This window comes from Salmo salar, chromosome ssa22, assembly GCF_905237065.1.
Source record: "Salmo salar chromosome ssa22, Ssal_v3.1, whole genome shotgun sequence".
Taxonomy (NCBI): Eukaryota; Metazoa; Chordata; class Actinopteri; order Salmoniformes; family Salmonidae; genus Salmo; species Salmo salar.
In genome coordinates, this window is record NC_059463.1 from 26,301,151 (window position 1) to 26,320,510 (window position 19,360).

Below are 19,360 nucleotides of genomic sequence, written 5' to 3' on the forward strand. Positions count from 1 at the left end.
TTCTAAAATGTATTAAATAAATAAAGATCCTTAGCAATCTACACACAATACCCCATAATGACAAAGTGAAAACAGGTTTTTAGAAATGTTTGCAAATGTATTAAAAATAAAAAACAATACTTATTTACATAAGTATTCAGACCCTTGGCTATGAGACTCGAAATTGGGCTTCCATTGATCATGCTTGAGATGTTTCTACAACTTGATTGGAGCCCACCTGTGGTAAATCCAATTGATTGGACATGATTTTGAAAGGCACACACCTGTCTATATAAGGTCCCACAGTTGACAGTGCATGTCAGAGCAAAAACCAAGCCATGAGGTTGAAGGAATTGTCCGTAGAGCTCCGAGACAGGATTGTGTCGAGGCATAGATCTGAGGAAGGGTACCAAAACATTTCTGCAGCATTGAAGGTCCCCAAGAACACAGTGGCCTTCATCATTCTTAAATGGAAGAAGTTTGGAACCACCAAAACTCTTCCTAGAGCTGGCCCCGTGGCCAAACTGAGCAATCGGGGGAGAAGGGCCTTGGTCAGGGAGGTTACAAAAAAACCTGATGGTCACTCTGACAGAGCTCTAGAGTTCCTCTGTGGAGATGGTTGTCCTTCTGGAAGGTTCCCCATCTCTGCAGCACTCCACCAATCAGGCCTTTATGATAGTGGCCAGGCGGAAGCCACTCCTCAGTAAAAGGCACATGACAGCCCGCTTGGTGTTTGCTAAAAGGCACTTAAAGTCTCTCAGATCATGAGAAACAAGATTGTCTGGTCTGATGAAACCAAGATTGAACTATTTGGCCTGAATGCCAAGCATCACGTTTGGAGGAAACCTGGCACCATCCCTACAGTGAAGCATAGTGGTGACAGCATGGGGTGTTTTTCAGTGGCAGGGACTGGGAGACTAGTAAGGATTGGGGCAAAGACAAACAGAGCAAAGTACAGAGAGATCCTTGATGAAAACCTGCTCCAGAGCGCTCAGCACCTCAGACTGGGGGGAAGGTTCACCTTCCAACAGGACAACAACCCTAAGCACACAGCCAAGACAACGCAGGAGTGGCTTCGGAGGAGTGGCTCCAATTGAACATCTCTGGAGAGACCTGAAAATAGCTGTGCAGCAACGCTCCCCATCCAACCTGACAGCGCTTGAGATCTGCAGAGAAGAATGGGAGAAACTCCCCAAATACAGGCGTGCCAAGCTTGTACCGTCATACCCAAGAAGACTCTAGGCTATAATCGCTGCCAAAGCTTAGTAAAGGGTCTAAATACTTATGTAAATTCTTAGAAATGTGCTAAAATGCCTGAAAACCTGTTTTTGCTTTGTCATTATGGGTTATTGTGTGTAGATTGATGAGGGGGGAAAAATATTTAATCGGTTTTAGAATAAGGCTGTAACGTAACCAAATGTGGAAAAAGTCAAGCAGTCTGAATACTTTCCAAGTGCACTGTATACATCATGGTGTATATACATTATTTATATAACATTTATGAGAAAGCCTCTGTGAGAGTTAGTTTGCTACTAAAGCAACTGTATGTACATCTGGCAATGGAAACAACATGCAAGTGGGATGCAGTGGGACTATTGTACTTGTATGTATACATTTATTTGTTAGGACCTGGTCATATCAGATCATCAAAATGATGATGGTGATGAAGAGTATTCTAATTATTTATCAGTCCTTTGTTATGTGCCATACCTTTAGTTTCCATGGTAATATTGTTTGTCCCTGTTGTCTTGTTTATATGTTGTTTTTAAAGCTGTTTGTAATACTATAGATAGACCAAACAGACACTGTTCGACTTAACATTGACTAATTATTGACTGACAGTGTTGGTCCTTTCTGTCTCTCTCTGTGAAGGCAATATACTGTATAGGCTATTGATGAGTGACATAGTTGAACTCAAATCAGTAAATGTACTGTATGCATTTTTGTCAATGTATAGGCAAAGGTTAAAACATTTTTTTTTTCAGTGGTGGAAAATGGAATTCTGTCAACACAGTTCTGTTCCATTTCCACTGTATGCTGTCCCCTATCCTACGGTGCTGAAACCCCATGTACAGGTCTGTGTAGTCAGCACACAGGATCTATTCTACACCATGTATTTCAGCAGAAAGTGACCTACCCTCTCAGGTGTTTTGCCCTAGAGCGGAGTCAGGTTATCGGATTGTTAGTAACTGTACTTGTCTGTCTCTTCTTACCAGTTAAGATTTTGTGAACCTCGTTTGTGAATGAGGTTGACTGACTCAAACACCCTTTACAGAATGAGGCAAGAACAAGCAAACATTCACCCCATTTGAGACACTGCTGCCTCCATTAAGGATGTTTGCTCATCATGTCCCCTTCGCGTGCCGTTAGCCTCCATGTTAGTCGGCCCTGCCACTAGTCACCCACTCATCACTGTTCTTTCAGCCACTCTGGCACCACCCTGAGGTCAACAGAGAGACTACTCTCCACTGTTACATTCCTGCCCTGGCCATGACCCAAACTGTCTAAAATCGATGTGTGTGGAGCTAGTGGACTATGTAGTAATGTAAAGATATTACAATAAATAAAAAGATGAGCCAATGACTTGCGTATTTGTTTAAAGACAAAAACTACATTAGTGATGTCAGAGCATGGTCCCAGAACTGTTCATGCTTTTGCCTACTCCATTATTGTCAAGCCAAACAAGACAATTCCAAAAGGAGTTGGTAAGACAGCAGAAACTGACTCGCACCCAGGATAGTGGTCAAGTAAAGGAACAATGAGGAGACCTAGAAAGGTGGGGTTAAAATCTTCATTAAATCTTTATTTACAATACAGAGTTTCACAGAAACAGTTTGCACCAGACACCACATTCTCAGTAAGGGGTTTTCACAAAGCAGGATCAATGAGTTATCGTTCTAACTTTCCTAAATATTTTGAAACATTTAACAGCTTTTTTTTTTTAAGAAAGAAGTTGTTCTAGTATGACTGACTTATTAGTAACCCATATTCATCTTATTAACTGTAGTTAGTAATAACTAACCAACCCATTGCTCTTGCTTGCTAGAAAGCCCAGCCCAGACAAGCATTCAATAGGTGTATGTCTAACATCAGTCAGTCAGACAGTGACATCGATCTATGGCTTACAAGTGCCTTCAGAAAGTATTCACACCCCTTGACTTTTTCCACATTTTGTTGTGTAACACTTTGGATTTAAAATAGATTACATTTAGATATTTTGTCACTGGTAGACCCCCGCCCCATAATGTTAAAGTGGAATAGTTTAGAAAATGTTATTAAATTCATTAAAAATGAAAAGCTGAAATGTCTTGAGTCATTAAGTATTCAACCCCTTGTTATGGCAAGCCTAAATAAGTTACAGTAAACATTTGCTTAACAAGTCACAATAAGTTTCATGGACTCACGCTGTGTGCAATAATAGTGTTTAACAATTTTTGAATGACAACCTCATCTCTGTACCCCACATACAGATAATTTGTAAGGTCCCTCAGAGTGAATTTCAAAACACATTTAACCAAAAAGACCAGGGGTATTTTAAAATGCCTTGCAAAGGGCACCTATCGGTAGATGGCAAAAAAATTAAATAAAAAAGACAGACATTGAATATCCCTTTGATCATGGTGAAGTTATTAAATTACACTTTGGATGGCATATCAATACACCCAGTCACTAGAAACAGAGGTGTCCTTCCAAACTTAGTTGAGGAAGGAAACCGCTCAGGAATTTGACCATGAGTCCAATGGTAACTCTAAAACAGTAACTGAGTTTAATAGCTGTGATAAGAGAAAACTGATGGATCATCAACATTGTTGATAGTTACTCCACAATACTAACCTAATTGACAGAGTGAAAAGAAAGAAGCCTGTACAGCATAAAAATATTCCAAAACATGCATCCTGTTCACAAGGCACCAAAGTAATATTGCAGAAAATGTGGCAAAGCAATTACATTTTTGTCCTGAATACAAAGTGTTGTGTTGTATTGGATTTGCCCCAAACATATTACAGAGTACCACTCTGCATATGTTAAAGCATAGTGGTGGCTGCATCATGTTATGGGTATGCTTGTAATCATTAAGGACTGGGGAGTTTTTCAGGATAAAAAAACAAAAAAACATAATAGAGCAAAGCTCCTAGAGGAAAACCTGGTTGTCTGCTTTCCACCAGACACTGGTAAATTAATTCACCTTTCAGCAGGACAATAACCTAAAACACAAGGCCCAATCTACACTGAAGTTCCTTACCAACAGTGAATGTTGAGTGGCCGAGATACAATTTTAACTTAAATCTACTTGAACACCTATGGCAAGACCTGAACATGGTTGTCTAGCAGTGCTCAACTACCAATTTGACAGAGCTTGAAGAATCTTGAAAAGAATGTGGGCAAATATTGCACAATCCAGGTGTGGAAAGCTCTTAGAGACTTACCCAGAAATACTCTCAGCTGTAATCGCTGCCAAAGATGCTTCTACAAAGTATTGACTCAGGAGTGTGAATACTTATGTAAATGAAATATTACATTTTCAGTAACTTAGCAAAAATGTCTAAAAACATGTTTTCACTTTGTCATTATGGGGTATTGTGTGTAGAAGGGTGAGAAAAATAAATGTAATACATTTTCAATTCAGGCTGTAACAACAAAAATGTGGAATATGTCAAGGGGTATGAATACATTCTGAAGGCACTAATCAGAAACAACAATATGTACACATCAGCAAGCTTAGACTTGACAACTGGTGAAAACATGAATATTTGAAAAAGCTTAAATTCCAAACACGGTCAAAATGCAAACAGCTTGAAGGAGGACACTTCTCCAGAAACTCCAAAATACATTATCAAACCCCAGCGAGCCCGGTAGTGATCATTATCAAACCCCAGCGAGCCCGGTAGTGATCATTATCAAACCCCAGCGAGCCCGGTAGTGATCATTATCAAACCCCAGCGAGCCCGGTAGTGATCATTATCAAACCCCAGCGAGCCCGGTAGTGATCATTACCAAACCCCAGCGAGCCCGGTAGTGATCATTATCAAACCCCAGCGAGCCCGGTAGTGATCATTATCAAACCCCAGCGAGCCCGGTAGTGATCATTATCAAACCCCAGCGAGCCTGGTAGTGATCAGGTGAGAGATTAAATACTGATTTGTGCAAATGAGTACACCAGAAGGAGATGTGTAGGGTCAGGAGTTGTCCTGACCATGAAAAACTCTGGGTCCTCGTTATAGCCTATAAAACTTGTTTTGTGGTCGGGTCACATGGTCAGGAAAAGCTCAGGAAGCCAAACACCCCCCATATATAGAGCCCTAAGACACTTGCGCAATGGTTTTGATAGATGGCTGAATAAATCCTACATTGCTCTCTAACCTATAGGACTAACCTGTGGGGACTGAAAACCAAGGGGCAGAGACAATGGCTGTTCAGAAACAACCTCTGACCCCTGCTCCCAAGGGCACTTTACATGAAGTGCCTGGGGATAGGGGCTTGTTTCTGGACCGGACCAATGACATCACTTTACATGGCTGCGTGTGCGCTTTCGCTCACCACACACGTTAATGCATTTTCTTCACCCACTAAAAGCAGTCTCCACCCAGGGCTCTCTTCAAAGCCACATCGATGTGTACCCATTAACCAACTGGGGTCTGTTCAGGACCATTAAACTGTTCCCGACATGGTGTTTGTGAGTGGAGCTTAATTCAATGACTGATTGTTTCCAACAGTTACCTGGCTCTATTGTGGAAAAATAATCTGAGCTCTTCATAAAATGTAGGATGATGAAAAAACTGAAATGGCTTCTGGAAACACAGCCTGGAACATTTTTTAACAGGGAAATAATTTCCACAAATAGTTGTTCTTCGATGTTCTAACTGAAGAGATAAAAGCTTTGATTGACGAGGACGGCGGCAGGTACAGCCCCTCATCTAGGAGAAAAAAACGAACTACCGTAAATTCCAGACTATAAGCCGCAACTTTTTTCCCACGCTTTGAAACCCGCGGCTTAAACAATGGCGCGGCTAATATATGGATTTTTCCCGCTTTCAATTTTTTTCTCTCCAAAAAAACACATTCTGTGCCGTGCTCAGTTTTTTGCCGGCATGAAGCTTTCATTAGACCAATGAAATTGCCGAACGGGTTAAGGTCAAACAACTTTTTGGTTTACTGTTTAGATTAAATCGAGCACTCTCAAACTTCCCATCATTCTGATTACGGTAGTCATTTTGTCACCCTCATCATGGCAAAGACACGGAGAAATGCATATGATGCAGCTTTCAAGTTGAAGGCGATTGATCTGGCTGTTGGAAAAGGAAATAGAGCTGCTGCACGGGAGCTTGGTCTTAATGAGTCGATGATAAGACGTTGGAAACAGCAGCGTGAGGAATTGACTCAGTGCAAAAAGACAACTAAAAAGACAACTAAAGCTTACTGCTAATTTTTTTGTTTGTTGTTACAAGCCGTGTTTCGTTAAAGCCTATTTATTTTTGTTACAAGCCGTGTTTCGTTAAAGCCTGTGTAAAGTTCATTTGTTTCAATGTACCGGTAGGCATCTGCGGCTTATAGACACGTGCGGTTTATTTATGTTCAAAATAAAATAAAAAATTAAATTCAGTGGGTGCGGCTTATATTCAGGTGCGCTTAATAGTCCGGAAATTACGGTAATCTAATAATCTATTCGATGTTTCGTCACAATGTTGTTTTGAACTTTCGTTTCAGACAGATGACCGTCTGAGCACTCTACTCGATGCATCGTCAATGAGCGCTGATGATTTCATCAAAGGTGCAATACAGTGGCTTGGAAATACTATGACATTCAAATGGAGGCAAATAATTAGTAGAAACCCCCCTTGCCATCATTCTGATGTCGCCAGATTGTCTTTAGATGCAGAACAACGTTAGCTTGCTAAAATTGAGGGGAGGCCACCGGAATTTAGCTAGCTAACGTTACAATTGCTAGCTATTTTTTACAAACTTTGCTAGCTAATGACAACATTTCCATCTATCTAAAATAAATTTGATGACATGACAATATTTCCTACTAAATATCTGACTACTTTAGAAATAAACTTTTTTCCCAGGCGCTAGTGTAATTTAGGCAAAATAGTTTGCCTAGTGCAGAATGATTGGGTTTATCACCACCAGCAGAGGGCGGCTTTAGAACGTTCATAACAATGGCATGACAACCGAGTGACTGAGGTGCAAACTATGAACAGAAAAAGGGACCAGAAACTACATCATATATACATGGTGTACAAAACATTAGGCACACATTCCTAATATTGAGTTGCACCCCTCTTTTTGCCCTATGAACAGCCTCAATGCGGCGGCTCCCGAGTGGCGCAGTGGTCTAAGGCACTGCATCTCAGTGCTAGAGGTGTCACTACAGACCTTGGTTCAATTCCAGGCTGTATCACAACTGGCCATGATTGGGAGTCCCATAGGTTGGCGAACAATTGGACCAGTGTCGTCCGGGTTAGGGTTTGGCCGGGGTAGGCAGTCATTGTAAATAAGAATTTGTTCTTAAACTGACTTGCCTAGTTAAATAAAATAAATACAAAAAAATTGTCCGGGCCATGGACTCAACAAGGTGTCGAAAGCATTCCACAGGGATGCTGGCCCATGTTGACGCCAATGCTTCCCACAGTTGTGTCAAGTTGGCATTGCAGTTCTTGACACACTCAAACTGGTGTGCCTGGCACTTACTACCATACCCAGTTCAAAGGCACTTAAATATTTTGTCTTGCCCATTCACCCTCTGAATGGCACACATACACAATCCAAGGCTTAAAGATGCATCTTTAACCTGTCTCCTCTTCATCAACACAGTTTGAAGTGGATTAACAGGCGACATCTATAAGGGATCATAGATTTCAACTGGATTCTCCCTAGTCAGTCTGTCATGGAAAGAGTGGTTTTGTACACTCAGTGTATGTACAGTCGTGGCCAAAAGTTTTGAGAATGACACAAATATTAATTTTCACAAAGTCTGCTGCCTCAGTTTGTATGATGGCAATTTGCATATACTCCAGAATGTTATGAAGAGTGATCAGATGAATTGCAAAGTCCCTCTTTGCCATGCAAATATACTGAATCCCCCAAAAACATTTCCACTGCATTTCAGCCCTGCCACAAAAGGACCAGCTGACATGTCAGTGATTCTCTCGTTAACACAGGTGTGAGTGTTGACGAGGACAAGGCTGGAGATCACTCTGTCATGCTGATTGAGTTCGAATAACAGACTGGAAGTTTCAAAAGGAGGGTGGTGCTTGGAATCATTGTTCTTTCTCTGTCAACCATGGTTACCTGCAAGGAAACACGTGCCGTCATCATTGCTTGGCACAAAAAGGGCTTCACAGGCAAGGATATTGCTGCCAGTAAGATTGCACCTAAATCAACCATTTATCGGATCATCAAGAACTTCAAGGAGAGCGGTTCAATTTTTGTGAAGAAGGCTTCAGGGCACCCAAGAAAGTCCAGCAAGTGCCAGGACCGTCTCCTAAAGTTGATTTAGCTGCGGGATCGGGGCACCACCAGTACAGCGCTTGCTCAGGAATGGCAGCAGGCAGGTGTGAGTGCATCTACACGCACAGTGAGGCGAAGACTTTTGGAGGATGGCCTGGTGTCAAGAAGGGCAGCAAAGAAGCCACTTCTCACCAGGAAAAACATCAGGGAAAGACTGATATTCTGCAAAAGGTTCAGGGATTAGACTGCTGAGGACTCGGGTAAAGTCATTTTCTCTGATGAATCCCCTTTCCAATTGTTTGGGGCATCTGGAAAAAAGCTTGTCCGGAGAAGACAAGGTGAGCGCTACCATCAGTCATGTGTCATGCCAACAGTAAAGCATCCTGAGACCATTAATGTGTGGGATTGCTTCTCAGCCAAGGGAGTGGGCTCACTCACAATTTTGCCTAAGAACACAGCCATGAATAAAGAATGGTACCAACACATCCTCCTAGAGCAACTTCTCCCAACCATCCAGGAACAGTTTGGTGACGAACAATGCCTTTTCCAGCATGATGGAGCACCTTGCCATAAGGCAAAAGTGATAACTAAGTGGCTCTGGGAGCAAAACATCGATATTTTGGGTCCATGGCCAGGAAACTCCCCAGACCTTAATCCCATTGAGAACTTGTGGTCAATCCTCAAGAGGCGGGTGGACAAACAAAAACCCACAAATTCTGACAAACTCCAAGCATTGATTATGCAAGAATGGGCTGCCATCAGTCAGGATGTGGACCAGAAGTTAATTGACAGCATGCCAGGGCAGATTGCAGAGGTCTTGAAAAAGAAGGGTCAACACTGCAAATATTGACTCTTTGCATCAACTTCATGTAATTGTCAATAAAAGCCTTTGACACTTATGAAACGCTTGTAATTATACTTCACTATTCCATAGTAACATCTGACAAAAATATCTAAAGACACTGAAGCAGCAAACTTTGTGGAAATGTATATTTGTGTCATTCTCAAAACTTTGGGCCATGTCTGTAGGTTGTCTATGGCCAGCACTCACTTGATGGAGAATTGTTGATATGAAACACATCAATTGACGCCTCTTTTACATCTTTGTAGTATGGGATAATTCCTTGGTGGTCTAGGGCACCATTTCTAGCTCTGTCTATTGAAAGAAAGAGTTGAACGCGTTCCGTTTATCTGTACTGAACAAAAATATAAATGCAACATGTAAAGTGTTGGTCTCATGTTTCGTGAGCTGAAATAAAAGATCCCAAAAATGTTCCATACGCACAAAAAGCGTATTTCTCACAAATTTTGTCCGCAAATTTATTTTCATCCCGGTTAGTGAGCATTTCTCCTTTTCCAAGATAATACATCCACCTGACAGATGTGGCATATCAAGAAGCTGATTAAACAGCATAATCATTACACAGGTGCACCTTGTGCTAGGGACAATAAAAGGCCACTAAAATGTGCAGTATTGTCACAACACAGTTTTGCAGGAGCGTGCAATTGGCAAGCTGACTGAAGGAATGTCCACCAGAGCTGTTTCCAGATATTTGAATGTTAATTTCTCTGCCATAAGCCGGCCTCCAACGTAATTTCAGAGAATTTGGCAGTACGTCCAACAGGCCTTACAAACGGAGACCACATGTATGGTGTCGTGTGGGCGAGCAGTTTGCTGATGTCACGGTTGTAAACAGAGTGCTCCATGGTGGCGGTGGGGTTATGGTATGGGCAGGCACGAGATACGGACAACAAACAATTGCATTTTATCGATGGTAATTTGAATGCAGAGATACCATGACAAGGCCCATTGTCGTGCCATTCATCACCTCATGTTTCAGCATGATAATGCACGGCCCCATGATCTGTACACAATTCCTGGAAGCTGAAAATGTCCCACTTTTTCCATGGCCTGCACACTCACCAGACATGTCACCCATTGAGAATGTTTGGGATGCTCTGGATCAAAGTGTACGACAGAGCGTTCCAGTTCCCGCCAATATCCAGCAACTTCGAACAGCCATTGAATAGGACTGGGACAACATTCCACAATCCACAGCCTGATCAACTATATGCGAAGGAGATGCGTTGCGCTGCATGAGGCAAATGGTGGTCACACCAGATACTAACTGGTTTTCTGTTCCACGCCCCTACCTCTATTTTAAGGTATCTGTGACCAACAGATTCCTATCTATATTCCCAGTCATGTGAAATCCATAGATAAGGGCCTAATTTATTTATTTCAGTTGACAAATTTCCTTATATGAACTAACTCAGTATGTTGCATTTATATTTTTGTTCAGTATAGAACTGGACATCATTATCTACAGACCCTCTGCTTGAGGCTTTAGACAAAGGCTTCCCTCAGACAGACAGATGTACCAACCCCTAGTTGAGAGGGTGGTTGGGGGAGGAGAAGGGGTTGGCAAGTCAACACACCCCTTTAACGCATGAAATAAGTGCAAAAAGCCAACGTCCCAAAATGCACAGTGTTGGGTGGCAGCTCTATAGGCCATTCTCTCTGACAGGTTTCCACTGTTCACGCGAGATGCGTCACTAGTCTCTATCCAGTCTGAGCTAACCGGTCAGCCAGACTAGACTATGGAGTCCAACACTACTGGTCAACTATTGTACTACAGACAGACAGACATTCAGTGATTGACTTACGCACACAGTCTGGAAGGAAGCAGAGAGAAACCATCAAATTTATAATAAATCTTAAATAGCACTCGGATCGGTTTAGTTTGGGGGTGTTGAAGACCCCGAGGGACGGCTAGTAGGCTTAGTCGACGCAGTAGGGGTGAGAAAAAGGACCTGGGGCAAGGGGGTAGGACTGGGGTCTGGGACAAAAGGAAAGGGCTGGCCTGGGGCATGGGTTACAGGACCGGTTGGGGTTAGAACCGTATGGGGCATGGTCTAAATGCAGGTGAGAGGGGTGAAGGGGTTTGCAATGGGGTCAGTCAAGAAGCTGTCTGCGGGGGTCAGTCAAGAAGCTGTCTGCGGGGGTCAGTCAAGAAGCTGTCTGCGGGGGTCAGTCAAGAAGGTGTCTGCGGGGGCCTATGCGTGAGCGGTATGAGCGGCGGGTGTCTGCCAGGCCCAGTGTGTCTCTGCAGCTCTGACACATATAAGTCTCAGGAACGTGGGACTTCCTGATCTTAGCACAGGACAGGTGGATCCACGTGTTACACTGGTTACACTCAATCATGGCCCGGCCTGCAAACGGTTTCATACAGAAACACGTCACCAGGTCCCACGAGTCATCATCTGAGAGAAAGAGAGGGGGGAAGAAACAGAGTTCCATCACTAAAACATTTACATGGGATTAACTGTCAGAGTGCTACTTTAAATAGGCAATGTCATCACAACAACAAGTTCTGTAACTTTTTTGCAGCATTTACATAACGTTTTCTCACCGGAGTCCACCATGATGTCCTCGTCCTCTCCGGAGCCATCCTCGTCTCGGAACACCACCTGTTTCCCCTGTCGGATGACCGTCCTGTTCCCAGTAAAACCCTCCACACTCTCCACCTTCACCATGCCCTCCACCAGCCCCTGTCCCGCCCAGCACTCCCACTCCTCATTGTGCTCCTGCTTACAGGAGGAGGAGTTATTGAAGTGAGAGGGACTGGGCAGGCGGTGAGGGGGCGAAGGGTGGAGGGGGATGAAGAAGTCATCCTCAGGCTCGTCTTTGATTGGTCGTCCTCCCAGGGGCAACTGTGGCTCTGGGCTCATTGCGTAGGCCTGTTGTGCAGAGCTCGGCTCGCCGGCCTGGCTCTCCCGGTCCTTCCTCCTCTTCTTCTGTTTGTTGGCTTTCCTCCGGTCATCTGGGTGCAGGGAGGACGCTAAATGGCCATGCTGGAAAACAGGAATGAATTTAGGGTTAGTGAGTATGAGAAAGGGTTTTAAGGTTAGAATTAGTAGTTGAAATTGTGTGAGTGGATCAAAAGCACTCGCATTTACATTTTTCATAACATGGCTGGATAGTGAGGCCCCAGGGTGGATTCCCGTAGGACGGGGTCGTTTCCTGTTCTTGTCCTGCGGGGGTATGGGGGGCCGCGGGGGGCAAGAGGAGGGGGGTTCAGGGATAGGGGTCCAGCCATCACTGTCTGCTGTACTGCCTGTACTGTTGGGGGGGCTGGAGCTACTACGCAGAGAAGAGTCCTGGAGTGGGAAATAGAGACATGGTGATAAAAGCCTGTATGCGTTTACACAAAAGTTAACTCTTAGAGAGGAGAATGGAGGTGGGCGTGACGCTGTTGATACAATCCATTGGCCACAAACACCACACTCACACACTGATCCAATACAAATCTGAGACCATTTTGAACCAAAACAGGCATCAACAGTAACTTCACAACACTTCCACAATAATATGGAACTGCATATTTTATACATGGCCTCAGTGACACCACGGCATATGGTCATAAGGATGAAAATTCACCCTGTCTTACTCTGAGGGGCTCGGTCAGACAGACAAAGCACAGAGTATTAGCACAGGTCTATGGATGAGGTACAGTATGGCCCTGGTTGAACTTGTTTAGGGTGCTGGCGTTGGGTCGAGCTGCACGTCTTGCCTGAGCTGAGATGGTCAGGGGGCCCTGGTTCCATTCCAGCCCCTTCCCCTGGTTGTCTCTGCCCCATCAGGGATCCTAATCTGACAGGGCCAGCTAGACAGCAACAGAAGCTCAATTCAGCTTTTTGGAGGACTAGGTGGTGCCATCACTAGATTTGTTAATTCTATCCAGTCCTTTCAAAACTATGAACACTACAGAGGCAAGGGTAAAGGGTCTTGGGGCCAAAGAAGCACAGGGCCAGGGATGAGTATGGAGAGACTTGTTGGCCCTCTTACCCTGGGAGAGGGGGCAGGGCTGTGTTAGGTGCGTGTCCCTTCAGGAGAGACAGCAGCAGATTGGCTAGCGAGGGACAAGGGGCGGGGCCCAGCAAGGAAGCTGCCAGAAGCCACGCATCCTCCAGTTCTGTGGATCAAATAGAGGGTCAACACACCACACCGGGGAGGGAGGGGATAACTTCGATACAGTCAGCATGTCCAGGGTTGCATTCAGGAGGATGCAACGCTCTGAACATTTCAGATAGAAATGTAATGCTTTATAGAGCTGCCATAACTCCTACCGCTACATGACAGACACAGCATAACCTATTTCTATCTGAGAGTTCCACAACGTTGTAGCTTACTGAAGGAAAACAAAAATGGCACTTTCTTTGTGACTAAGTGAATGTGATGTTGACTGTATCTATATTCACAACACTAGTTAGGGGCAGCGGGTTAATACACACAGGGGGAATGGAGGGCAGTGGGACACCAACACACACGACAGTTGTGGAGGAAAAAGGAAAAGCTCGCAGTGGCCGCTCCATGATCCACAAACTACACACACATCCGAGTCCTACCCCTGGTGTCTGGCCATTAACCTCAATACAATGCGTTACACACACACACCTCAAAATATAACCAGTCACAGTTCTGCCTAACTATTCAGAGCAAAGAACCAAGACTGTCAACTACAAGGGACTGTTGATAAAAGGCATACACCAACTATGATTGGGTTTCCTTTACTCACCTCCTGGGGATATGGGATATAGCCTGCATATGCCAACACAAAGGTGCAGAACTTGTTGAAGTCCTCCACCGTCCGCCTCCTGTATGGTGGACTGAGCCCCTGGCCCTGTAACACATGAATAACATCAGCGTGAGGTCAAAGCTAGCGAAGACATTCTGAATTAAAGAAACATGTTGTGATGATTGCCCTCTTAGCAGTAGTTCACTTGTAAAATGCATTGATAAAATGTTGCATATGAACGTACTAAAAAGGGAATATAAAAATTACATTTAAGTGCTAGCACGCTGACGACTGAAATGACACGAGATTCGGTTTAAACCAGTTCCATTTGACAAAAGCTTGATAGGAATTTTGCTAACGTGAAGCTAACTAGCTACAGTACCGTTATAGCTAACGTAGCGGGCTAAATAAGTGAATGAATCTACAAATGCCAACACGCAGGACTACGTTTGGGCGCTAACGTTAGCGTTGAAGTTTTGATTTAGTTGAAAACACGATCAGGACAGTTACTAACTAGCTAATTTGTTACCTGCCTAGTAAAATACCGTATAACTGCGGTGCCAAGATGGCGATTGTTGCTGAGCTAGCTAACTAAGTTAACGTTGGCGTGGACATAGAGTAGCTAGCCTGCTAACCTTGGCTAAACGTTACCTAACATTGGCAAACCTTGCCTAGCTAACTAACACTGCTTTTAGGTTACGTTAGCTAGATATGCAACCTCGTGTTTTCATCATAACAACAGATCTGTCATTACGTTAAAAGACTAGTGAAAAATGCATGCACATGTCAAGTTATATTACTAACGTTAACTAGCTGGGTAGCTAAGTGTTAACAGGTTGCGACTGTGTGATTATATTCAAACATAAAAACGAGATGAACCGTAAAACAATAGCTAGCTAGTTAACGTTATACTGTAATCGTGACAGTGGTTTAATCAAGCCAAGGACAGGTAACGTTAGCTAGCTGACTGCCTAACGGTATGATCATAAGCACTGCCTGTTTTCAGCAGTCAGTCGTATATACCATTAGTTAGTTAGCTATAAACAGTTAACTAGCTAGTTATCAATGGTTACCTAGCGAGCTAATATTTGCTAGCTACAGTAGGAAGTTACATATATACAAGTTACAGTGAGCGCTAGCATTGTGATAACTGGCTAGCTAATAAAATACTTCGCTAGGTTACCTCTGATTCATATGCATGGTGTGACGATGAAGTAACGTTGTCCATCTCTAAAAAGTGATACTTTTTGGTATAATGTAGCTAAGTTATCTAAATAATATAATTAGCTAGAAATAAACGAAGGTATGTTGCAGTGCACAACTAATTCTGGTGTCATCGACGTTCAAAACATTGCACTGTTGTTAGCTAGCTAACTGTTAGCTTACGATATTCTAGCAACAAACACACTGTCTGCAGATAATGTTTCGCCTATACCCCGGGAGATACTTAGTAAGGCATTATAGTTATAAGACAAATGTTGCCATATCTCTTGAACAAAACGGGTTCGCCTAGCTAGCAGCCAGCTACACCGAGTCAATATCGTCACGCTACACTGTCAGTGTCCCCGTTGCCATGAACTGCCTGGCTGTCACTCAAACTCAGACTAATGAAAGAGGAAAGGACTGGTCGAGAGAACCACCTCGGGAAAAAAGAGAGCGCTGAAGTGAGCTTTAAATTGATATTTTACTCAAAAATCATATTTGAATAGCTATTCTATTTTCTTAATAAATCCACTGTTGATATGGTCCACAAAATGTAGTTTGGATTTGGATTGGAGAGAGCGATAGTACAGGGAACCATCAATACAAATATGTACGGTAGGCCTACTAGTGATCAACATTAGCAGCAGCACAAAAGTATAGCAAGCCAATTTGCCTAATAAGTAAAGTGCTCTGTGCATTCCTAGATCATCTCGTCAACAACATATCAACAATGTGCTGAAAAAAAATACAAAAAACATCACCAACAACATATTAACATCATTTACATTTTGTAATTTAGCAGACGATCTTATCGAGAGCTACATACAGGAGCACTAAAGGTTAAGCGCCTTGATCAAGGGCAAATCAACAGGACCCTGTTTCAGAAAGGGGGTTTAGTGAAAATTCAAGAGTTAGTTGACTCTGAGTTGAAGGAAACTCTGGGTTTTCGGTTTCACAAAGCCAGTTCAGTAACTATGGCAACATACTCCGTGAAGAAAACCTGCTCGCTAGTAGATTTTCTTAAACTAACCCTGGCTGAGTTTCTCCTCCTCTTTAGCTGAAGCCTGCAGACTGAAGGAGGTGTCAGACATGTCGTGTCTTTTTCTTGAAGAGCCAGTTGATATTGCACAAAAACTCAGCAAAAATCTCCGTCGGGAGAAGGTGATCAGACCCCGCTTGGGTGTTTTAGCATTCCCTGATTATCTGTTTGAGCGTTTCCGTTTTTTCTGCACAATCGATCATTCATCTGAACAATATTCTCATATCGTTCATATGACACATCGTGGACATGTTCTCAGTTCAGAAGAAATTCTTTGTGTTGCACTTCGTTTTTTGCCAAAGGGAGTTTTCTATATAACATCAGTGACGCTGGGCATATTTCCAAGGCAACTGTCTGTCAGAAATGTGACTCTTGCAGTGAAACGTTTACTGTACACTTTTGTGGTGTTTCCTAGTCACAGACCCATCAAAGAAGAATTCCACATAATTGTAGGTATCAGTCTAAGCAATAATTTATTTAGTATGACGCTTTGAGACAAGAAGCGAAGCACTAATCAGTTAATTTGATATATTTTAGGGTTTCCAGGTGTGATTGGCTGCATTGATGGCACTCATATTCCTATCACTGCTCCTTCAGTAAATGAAGGAGATTATGTGAATAGGATGTCTTTCCACAGCATTAATGTGCAGGTAGGCCTAAATAGTAGCCTTTAGCATTCCAAATGAAAGATAGCTGCACTAGATGTGTTGTGAAGTAATTACTGTTCTGCATGGGGAAGATCATATGTGATGCTGCCCACATCATCAGCAACGTGGAAGCAAAGTGGCCTGGGTCTGTGCATGACTCGTGAATTTTTCATGAGTGTACACTGAGCGCTAGCTTTGCCCGTGGTGAGTTTATATATAGATCTATATCCTATTATAATTAATATTTTGTTTCTGCCTATTGCAACTGAAAATGTAAACTGTATCCTCATATTATCAAAGGAGCGTTCGATAGTTACCTGCTCGGTGACAGAGGGTACCCCTGCCAGCCCTATTTGCTGACCCTGAGCCCGGCCCGCAGCAACGTTATAACTTGGCTCACTGCAGGACACGAGCCAGGGTAGAGATGACCATTGGGATGCTCAAGGCCCAGTTCCAGTGCCTTTGTAGGCTCAGGGTCACCCCAGAAAGGGCATGTGACATTATTGTGGCATGTGTGATTCTCCACAACATTGCCACAATTAGAGAACAATGTCCTACTCAACCAGTGAACGATCCTGACCACCCCGCTGACCCAGGAGTTGGAAGAGCAGTCAATGACACAATATGCTTCCATCATTTCTGATTGACCCATCACCTCCCCAGTGTCAAATAAAGACAATATGCCTTTCTTTTTTATGACGTCTTTATTTCCTGCAAGTACAAATACAGTACAGTAGTTAATATATTTTTATGTTGTTCAAACAAGTAAAATCATCCACCTGTGGGCACCTCACCTGATGTTCCAGCATTTATATTTATATTTTTTTGCTTCTAAATTACATTTGTCAATTTGTTTCTCTAAGTACACATTGTACAGCTGTTTCACAGGGAGCTATAGGAACACAAAAAAATGAATTTCACAGTACCAGGTCTACTTAGTTTCATTGTAAGTCATGGGCCAATGCTGAACAACTTACTGAGGTAAGTTCTTACAATCTTACTGAGGTAAGTTGTGCTGTGGAGGTGGATGGACCCTCTTCCTCATTGCTGTTAGAGAAAAGAAGGTGCAATTTTTTATTATGGTACAACATTATCATCAACTGTTAGATGTTATTTTTAAGGTGTACACTTCAATAGGCCTCTCTGTATCTACCCTCTCTGTGGCAGCTGACAAGGTGTCTTCATCATCCTCCTGTAATGAAAATAAACAATTGTGGAGTTCTACTCTAACCCAGTATGAAAAATCTGTGGAGTATTAAGAGTACATGCAACTGCATGGAGGTCTGTTATGGCAGAAGGCTCCACCAGACAGATTACACCATCAGTAACTGGTAGAAGATGAAGAAGATTAGACAGTTAAATTAGAACTTTACCCAGAAAAGTGCCCCACCTAATTTGAATTTAGTTTTTACAACAGTGTGCAGGCTACATCACAATTTTTCAAATATATAACTCTTGAGTCACCATAAAATAGATTATAATGTCTTAAGGACAACTAAGAATCTGAAAAAGTAACAAATAATTGTTCCACTACAAGAAAATCAGTGTGCCAAGTTGTGTCTAAGATGGATGGGTGGGCATCACTGAGGTAACACTGACAAAAGAATGAATGTATCATTAATTTGAATAACTAAGCTCTTATGTAGGCCCTTGTGTCCTGGGAGGTGGTTGGGTCAGATGAGCTTCCTCCAGAGATGCCTTCAGCAATAGGTTGTCCACTCTTTTGAGTGAGGGCCATCTCTTCAGCCTCTGAGTGGTGTGATGGTGGACCCCCACCTGTTTTTTGGCCCTCAGCCTTTTTTCTGTTGGCTAAAATGGAGGTGAAATTTGAACATGTCCAGTAAGCACAAATTTGGAGACTTGTATGTTTAAAGGCATTTAGGTGTTACTTTCAAATAGACAATATTAAATACTGGCAGTGTTGGGATGGCTGAAAAAAAAGGTTCATTTTTTTTTGCTTAGAAAATTCCACTAACTACTTAAATATATCACATGTTGAATGTAGCCACTGAATGCTGTTTAATTAGGTAGGCTAAACAAAATCACCATTTCTTGTAATGAAATTACACCTTACTTGTTTTTGAAGTATATATATATGTTTTTCCATCTTCAGTTGCTGCCATGTAGGTTTTGCACACACACACTATATAAATGTTGAATAAGTGGAACACTCGAGATAAAACCTTTCCTTTTTTTTCAATTAATACTCACGCATTGACTCGGACAGCAATTTTCTGCCACGCCAGCTCACGTTCTTTTGCTGCTGCTACTGTATTGTTTTTTTTCTTAAATATATACTCACATTCTGCATTCACAGGTTCAAGCCTTTTTTTCTCCTGTTGCCATGATGAATCATGTTATCTGCGTTCCATTGATGAGGGCTTTTTATCGCCTCGTGCACGTGCTTTACTCAGAGTTAACTTTACTCTAGTTGATTGAACTAACTGTTGTCACCTGTTCTG

General features: G+C 42.8%; 1 protein-coding gene and 2 long non-coding RNA genes across 3 annotated transcripts; 1 reads left to right on the top strand and 2 right to left on the bottom strand.

Annotated features, from left to right (window-relative positions):
- Positions 1-10,385: 10,385 nt before the first annotated feature.
- Positions 10,386-15,589, bottom strand: phf13 (PHD finger protein 13). The gene is made up of 5 exons (XM_014166958.2): positions 15,193-15,589; positions 14,010-14,114; positions 12,391-12,591; positions 11,844-12,285; positions 10,386-11,694 (listed from the first exon to the last, which is right to left on the bottom strand). The coding sequence occupies exons 1-5, from the start codon at positions 15,235-15,237 to the stop codon at positions 11,462-11,464; spliced, it is 1,026 nt and encodes a 341-aa protein (XP_014022433.1). The 5' UTR covers positions 15,238-15,589; the 3' UTR covers positions 10,386-11,461.
- Positions 15,590-15,754: 165 nt separating this feature from the next.
- On the top strand, positions 15,755-17,594 carry LOC106583128 (uncharacterized). The gene is made up of 2 exons (XR_001323447.2): positions 15,755-17,102; positions 17,199-17,594. It is a non-coding gene; the product is annotated as an uncharacterized lncRNA (long non-coding RNA).
- A 280-nt stretch (positions 17,595-17,874) lies between these two features.
- Positions 17,875-19,265, bottom strand: LOC106583130 (uncharacterized). Its single transcript, XR_001323449.2, has 2 exons — positions 18,052-19,265; positions 17,875-17,945 (listed from the first exon to the last, which is right to left on the bottom strand). It is a non-coding gene; the product is annotated as an uncharacterized lncRNA (long non-coding RNA).
- Positions 19,266-19,360: the final 95 nt, after the last annotated feature.

Excerpts from the sequence above, each read along its gene's own strand:
- phf13 (XM_014166958.2), bottom strand. The coding sequence starts at position 15,237 with ATGGACAACGTTACTTCATCGTCACACCATGCATATGAATCAGAG. Across the intron at positions 12,592-14,009 it reads ATATCCCATATCCCCAGGAG|GACTCTTCTCTGCGTAGTAG; the intron begins GTGAGTAAAGGA and ends TTCCCACTCCAG. Across the intron at positions 12,286-12,390 it reads CCAGCCATGTTATGAAAAAT|CATGGCCATTTAGCGTCCTC; the intron begins GTAAATGCGAGT and ends CCTGTTTTCCAG.